This window comes from Lolium rigidum, chromosome 3, assembly GCF_022539505.1.
Source record: "Lolium rigidum isolate FL_2022 chromosome 3, APGP_CSIRO_Lrig_0.1, whole genome shotgun sequence".
Lineage (NCBI taxonomy): Eukaryota > Viridiplantae > Streptophyta > Magnoliopsida > Poales > Poaceae > Lolium > Lolium rigidum.
The window spans coordinates 252,751,217-252,757,999 of NC_061510.1; the positions used below are offsets into that span (position 1 = coordinate 252,751,217).

The 6,783-nt window shown below is 42.4% G+C and overlaps 2 protein-coding genes across 2 annotated transcripts; one reads left to right on the forward strand and one right to left on the reverse strand.

The window, feature by feature from the left end:
* The first annotated feature begins 54 nt into the window (after window positions 1–54).
* Window positions 55–4,125, forward strand: LOC124699333. The gene is made up of 15 exons (XM_047231651.1): window positions 55–254; window positions 895–989; window positions 1,087–1,200; window positions 1,325–1,429; window positions 1,527–1,598; window positions 1,830–1,942; window positions 2,031–2,165; window positions 2,252–2,320; window positions 2,422–2,509; window positions 2,607–2,678; window positions 2,756–2,856; window positions 2,982–3,099; window positions 3,182–3,241; window positions 3,505–3,615; window positions 3,775–4,125. Exons 1-15 carry the CDS (start codon window positions 77–79, stop codon window positions 3,883–3,885), a joined length of 1,542 nt encoding a protein of 513 aa, XP_047087607.1. The 5' UTR covers window positions 55–76; the 3' UTR covers window positions 3,886–4,125.
* A 263-nt stretch (window positions 4,126–4,388) lies between these two features.
* LOC124699334 (succinate dehydrogenase assembly factor 2, mitochondrial-like) lies at window positions 4,389–5,955 on the reverse strand. The gene is made up of 4 exons (XM_047231652.1): window positions 5,762–5,955; window positions 5,526–5,652; window positions 4,876–4,944; window positions 4,389–4,786 (listed from the first exon to the last, which is right to left on the reverse strand). Exons 1-4 carry the CDS (start codon window positions 5,932–5,934, stop codon window positions 4,643–4,645), a joined length of 513 nt encoding a protein of 170 aa, XP_047087608.1. The 5' UTR covers window positions 5,935–5,955; the 3' UTR covers window positions 4,389–4,642.
* Between the last annotated feature and the right edge of the window lie 828 nt (window positions 5,956–6,783).

The window sequence follows — 6,783 nt, forward strand, 5'->3', positions numbered from 1 at the left end:
ACCCCATCCCTTCCCTCGATCCCAAGCTTCGAATCCCGGTCGGTGCTGCTATATATCGCTCCTATTTCCTGGACCAATGGTGGAGGCGCTGGGGAGGGAGGCTGGCGAGCCCGGGACGGCGTCGGCGGCGGTGATGGAGGCCAAGACCAAGGAGAAGAAGGATGGGGTGGTGAAGGAGGTGATACGGCTCGAGAGGGAGTCCGTCATCCCCATCCTCAAGCCCAAGCTCGTCATGAAGCTGGCCTATCTCATCGGTATCGTTTCCCATTGATCCCACCGTTTCGTTTGATCGTTGCGCGCGCGGCATTGAGGCTGCGCCGCCGGTCCTAGAGGCGTCGCATTTCTTGGAAATGGGGGAGACATTTGCTGATTTCTGAACTTCTGTGCGATTCTAGGGGATTTGATTATCCGTTTAATTATAACTGTCGTCACTGATCTCTGTCTACCCTCGTATAGTTCACGAGTTCAGATGTTCAATTGCATTGCCTTACCGGCCAAATATGCGGCAAATGGTCCTAGTTCCTTGGGTTGGGTAGTAGGAATGTAGGCTAATTTGCATTTTGGTTGTTATCCTGGATCCTATTTTGTTCAATTGCCAAGAAAGAAGATAAGGGTCATTGGCCTTACTCTGTCGAAGTTGCCTTTTGTATCATCAGTCATCATTATAGTTTTGGTGTATGCTCACATGGATTACAGATGGTGCATTCCACTCCATTTTACATAGTAGAAAATCATGATTTTTCATCGTAGAGTGAACAATTCTGTCATTTTACGGAGTATGTTTTACTTCTCTATGACTGAAATTTATGATATGCGTGGGACTGTGAACTCGAAATGCATTGTTATATCTACATTCTCATAATCACGCATGCTCCTGATTTACTCTATATATAGAGCAAGACAACGACCGTACCGAGTTTATGAAGCTATGTAGGAGGGTGGAGTACACTGTCCGTGCTTGGTATCTCCTGCAGTTTGAGGATTTAATGGTACTAGTCCCCTTCGTTTCACGTTCTTTTATTTTTCTGCAACTGTCTCCGAGTTGGTAAAGTTTTCTTATAGCTGAACATTGGTTCCATGATTCAGCAATTGTACGCACTATTCGACCCTGTTCATGGTGAGAAGAGTTTGGAGCAGCAGAGCCTGACACCTTCTGAGATTGAAACTCTTGAACTCAATTTTCTAACGTATCTTTTCCAGGTTGGATCACAATCTGAACTTTTCAATACTAATAAATGCGGTTTCAGAGATAAATATGTGTGAGATTTTATCTGACCAAAACCAATTTACCATCTGTTCCATGCATATCTGTGGTCTTAAGTAGATAATGGATAAGAGTAATTTCAAGTTGTTATCCGATGAAGAGAATGATGTGGCTCATTCTGGTCAGTATCTTTTGAACCTGCCAATCAAAGTTGACGAGTCCAAGGTCAGAAGCTACATTTGTAGCAGTTTAAAATAAGGCTCACAGCAATTCGTGCTTCACATATTATTGACTTTCTTAACTAATTTGTGATCAATTGTAGGTCGACAACAAGTTGTTGAAAAAGTACTTTAAAGAGCACCCACGTGATAATTTACCAGAATTCGCTGATAAGGTATTCATCATGGTCTTTAACTAGCACGTGATGTAGATTCTACTTTTCCATAACAACTACAAGTAGAAAAGCTGTGGAAGAAGCCAGCCTTTTTGTTCTGATGATTTCATTACCAGTTTTGCTTGCTGTCCTCCACCGACATGTGAAAGTTAGATTTAATGCTGAGAACATTTCTTCAGTTCTGTCTAATCTTATATACGGGTTCTGACAACTTCAACCATACCTTTGTAGTATATTGTCTTCCGCCGAGGCATTGGAATCGACCAAACAACTGATTATTTCTTTATGGAGAAAGTGGATGTTATCATATCCCGAGTTTGGAGATTCCTGTTGAAAGTCACAATGTATGATAATTTCATTCAGAATCAAAATCATGTTTTTAAATCATTAATATGGTAATTCGTCAAAATGATGATATTGTATTTAAAATAGGATTGATAAACTGTTCTCTAAGAAAAGAGAATTGAGGCCAAAAAAGGACACAAAGAAAACCGACGAAGTCAACGAAGAAGAGGAGCAAGCAGACCTCGTTGTTGAACGCATTCGCCTAGAAAAAATGGAACTGAGGTTGTTGATTGGGACCCTCCTTGTAATATTTTAGTACACTAAATGTGAACTCACAGTGCAACGTGTATTTCTCCTTTTTATGGCAGCATAAAGAATTTACTAAGAAAGATGACAATTCAAGAGCCTACATTCGAAAGGATGATCGTGGTATATAGGTAATTCTCTCAAAATTTCCATTTATCTAAATAATGAAGCAATTTCTCTTCAGTGTTGACATATAGTATTTATTTCATACTCTCACTGTAACACATTACAGGAGGGCCAGCAGAGAAACTAAGCCAGATCGAGGAATATTCGTAAAACATTTTAAGAACATTCCAATGGCTGACATGGAGTTGGTCCTGGTAATATACATTATCTGATTTGCGCTTCATATGTGATTTTAGCATGTTCTATTTGTTCCCTCTCATTGTGTGCCTAATATTATTACTGATGATGTAGCCAGAGAAGAAGAACCCTAGTTTAACGCCAATGGATTGGGTCAAATTTCTTATTTCTGCTGTGCTTGGTTTGGTATGTATGTGATGCTTTGAGATTGGAAACATACTACTGAGATAATATTTAACCATCTCAATGCTTCTTCTTTTCAGGCCACTCTCATAAGTTCTCTTGAAATGCCAAAGGCTGATATATGGGTTGTGACAGCCATAGTTTCTGGTTTAATTGGATACTGTGCTAAGATCTACTTCACGTATGTGCTCTAAACTTATGATACCCCTTTCAAAAGAATCATTTTATCTCGCGCCATGTTATTTTATTTGGATCAACTTTTGTGCCATTTTATTTACCAACATGGTGAATTTTCTACACAAACAGATTTCAGGCAAATATGGTGACTTACCAGAATTTGATTACGAAATCAATGTATGATAAGCAGCTTGATAGTGGAAAAGGAACCCTTCTACACTTATGCGACGATGTGATCCAGCAAGAGGTGCTTAACCACCGAGACCTTTACTTTGCTATGTGTAGCATGTCTTGAATGTGCCGCTGACATGTCACAAATTCCTTGTCAGATTAAGGAGGTTATTGTTTCTTATTATATTTTGATGGAGCAAGGAAAGGCTACTATACAAGTAAGTGCACAGTTAGTTAATTAACAAAAATTAGTTGACTATACATTCTTTTTTCTTGTCATCGGTATGGGGAGAACAGCATCACAATTCACAATACAAGCTACTGAATCTCTTGCAGCTGATTAAAATGGACATGTTTTGAAGGAAAATATTTCCGTGCTTGTAGGACTAACTAGATGGTTTTTCTGCTCATCATACCAGATGGCTGGTTTACTCAAAGATCCCTTTATTCTTTTGACACATGAGTTTGCTGATCTTTGCAGGATCTTGATTTACGTTGCGAACAGCTCATCAAGGAAGAGTTTGGCGTGGAGTGCAATTTTGACGTTGTTGATGCTGTGAAGAAGCTAGAAAAGCTTGGAATTGTTTCCCGGGTAAGATTGTCAAATAGTTGATCTGCAGAGTCATCCTTCGTCGCCAAAACTATCATTTACTTCAGTGCATCTTTTTTCCCGCATCGGAAGTACAGTACTATACTTCATGTACTCGAGCTAATTTCAAATCTCTTGATTCTTTCATTAAATCTCTGCCAGGACTCGATCGGGAGAATCATATGTGTTCCACTGAAGCGCGCAAACGAGATTATAGGGACTACTACTGAGGAAATGGTGATGCGTGCCCAACAGGCCCCAGCCGGTTCTTAGGCTCTGCAGGGTGTTAAGAGCAATGATATCTCCTTTCTTATTCGTGTTTACCCATTAGGACAGTATTCTCTCATAGCGATTTCCTCATGTACCATAAATAATCTCAGAGTTGCATCATTTTATTCTTTCATTCCTTCATCTCTTATGTAAATAAGAGTGGTCTATTTGGGGGATTTTTTTCAGTGCGTACAATGTTGAATAAGTTATGTGCACATAAAGGCCCAAATTCTGTCTTGCAAATGCTTAGTTTTGATTCTACACCGATTGTATGATGCGTTGTTTCATACTCCCTCTGTCCATAAAAAGATGTCTCAACTATGTCAAAATTTAGATGTTGTTTCATACTCCCGTCTCAACTATGTCAAAATTTAGATGTATTTAGACTTATTTCAATATCTAGACATATCCAAATTTATTCAAAGTTGAGACATCCTTTTATGGACAGAGGGAGTATTAAACACTGCTATGTTAGAATTTTTACATTCAGTAGAACACAAGAGCAATTTGTGCATCCAGAATTAACTAGGAACTGGAACAATGAGATCCATTTGGTTACACTTCACCACTACAAATGCCTTTTCTTCAACAATGAAAACATTATTAGCACACATCCAGTAACAATCCAATATCCCGAATCCTTCGACGATGGCGCATCACTAGCCATGATTAACTTTATTTACACAGGCATCGTCAAAACGAGGATAACAAAACAATCTTACTTAGGATAAAAATTGCCACAGTTCATTTGAGCACCCCATCACTGGTTTCCATACTTCGGTCCAGCCAGGCCCCTCTTGTCATCCCACCCTCGCACCCATGGTTGACCAGGTGCTGATCGGGTCTCTGGAGAAGAGTGCTTGCTCAGGTTATCCGTGACCTTCGACTTAATAGCAACAAATACCTATTTGGGTTTGGACAGAAATCGTTCAGTATAGTTGCAATTAGACTATTAGAGATGGGCAGAAACAGAGGTATTGTGCTATCACATACAGGATTAGAATTGACAGCCTCTGGTGCTTTCTCTTGGCCAGTAAGCCATTTCCACAAATCTGGGTTCTCCTGAAGAATCAAACAGTTCTAGAATTAGAACCATAAATTCACTTCATTATCTGGAAGAAACCTTACGGTGCTAAAAAGCTGTAATTGCCCGAGTATTCTACTGCCAACACAAGATATGATCACCACATGGCAACGATGTTCTTAATACAGATGTGATCCTGAGATTGACTGGTTAGAAGAGTGGTAAAATGTAGACACTAAACCGTGCACAGATGCAATAGAAGCAATTGTCCAGCCATGTCAAGGGACGGAAGGACATCAAGTACATTTATACATGAAGCATCCTCCTAATTACTACACAAAACAGTGCTGACAATTGTTGACTCGTACATTGCCCATGAGCTGGTGGGATGATTTTTTGGACCAATTTGACTGGGCCAAACATGAACCAGGCTAAAAATTGGCAAGTCCAGGACAAAGAACCATTGTGTTTTGTGGCACTACATACACTGGATAAAGAATATTCAGTAAACAGGAAAATCTGTAGCTGGAGTTCAAAACTAAAGCATGTGACAGCAAACCATAGCTCAGAAGAGCTATTAGATGGCAAGAGAAGGAGGGGCAGGGGCAGGATAGCTCACGATGTCGAGGACTTGGAGCAGGGATCGGATGTTGGGCTCGTCCATGGAGCGGATGTGCTGCTCTACCCAGGTCCCGAGCACCAGGTCCAGCTCCAGAAACCCTCTCTGCTTGCTCCTGTACATCAAACTGCACGTAGTATATACGAGGCCTTAAATCAGCAACCGTCCTTGGTGACCCATACATATCCCATATACGGGTTGGCAATTCAGAAGGAGGGGGGAGGAGACGGGGAAACCTGTTGACGAGGCGGCGGCGGCTCTCATCGGAGGAGAGGTCGATGGGGATGGCGGTGTTGTTCTGGTGGGTGGAGAGGAGGCGGTTGGCGGCGGCTGGGAGTAGAGCGCGGGAGGAAGCGGAGGGGAGGGTACGGCGGAGGTGAAGCGCCCGGCGGAGGAGCGTGGCCGCCATGGAAACCGCGGCGAGGAGGAGAGGTGGCTGACTGGTTGCCCCGTCGCCTCTTCAAAGAAGTCGGGCACTGCGGCACGGTGCAGCGTGGCGGCGCTGTCGTCCCGCGACTTGGCACATCGCATTTTCACATGTGAAAGACGGGCTCTGGAAATACGTGTCCTACGTCACCAACTGGTTCCGCTGGTCGGAGTGGGAGGGGAACAAATTTGACGACACTATTCCCGTCATCTTCTCGTCTCTTCTCCTCGGTGCTGCTGGTCGGAGTGGGAGGGGAAAGGAGGGATGTGCGTGCATATGTGTAGTGTAGCTTTGTTTTCTTGCGTCATTCTCGTGCTCACGAGCAGCTTGGGAAGGCTTTCGATCCCCATCTCTGGCTTGCTTTCGTGGTGGAAGATGAGTGGAGCTGGTGGATCTGATGGATGCAGTATGAATAAGCGTGTTCCCTCTCTTGATCTGTTGGATGCTTCTCTCTGCTCCCTTCGAATCTTCATGGTGGAGGAAGGGGAGACGGGAATAATGCTATCAGTGAGCGGATCTGGAGTGGAGTCGTCGGTCATGGTTCTCTGGTTATTGAGGTTTGGCCACTAGTTGTCTCCTCGCCAAGAAATTAGGAGTATGAGTCGATACCGAGCAGGGACAATAATGGGTACCCATGACCCATGGGTAAAACCCCATTAGGATTATGAATATGGAAAAAAATTACTCATGGGATGTAATGGAAAAATATCATACCAATTGGGTATAGTGGGCATGAGTATGGGATCATAAAACCCACGCCCACGTACCAATTTACCCATTCAAAATTTGATAAATGGATCTTCCTACTATTATAAATTACTTAATTTTTTC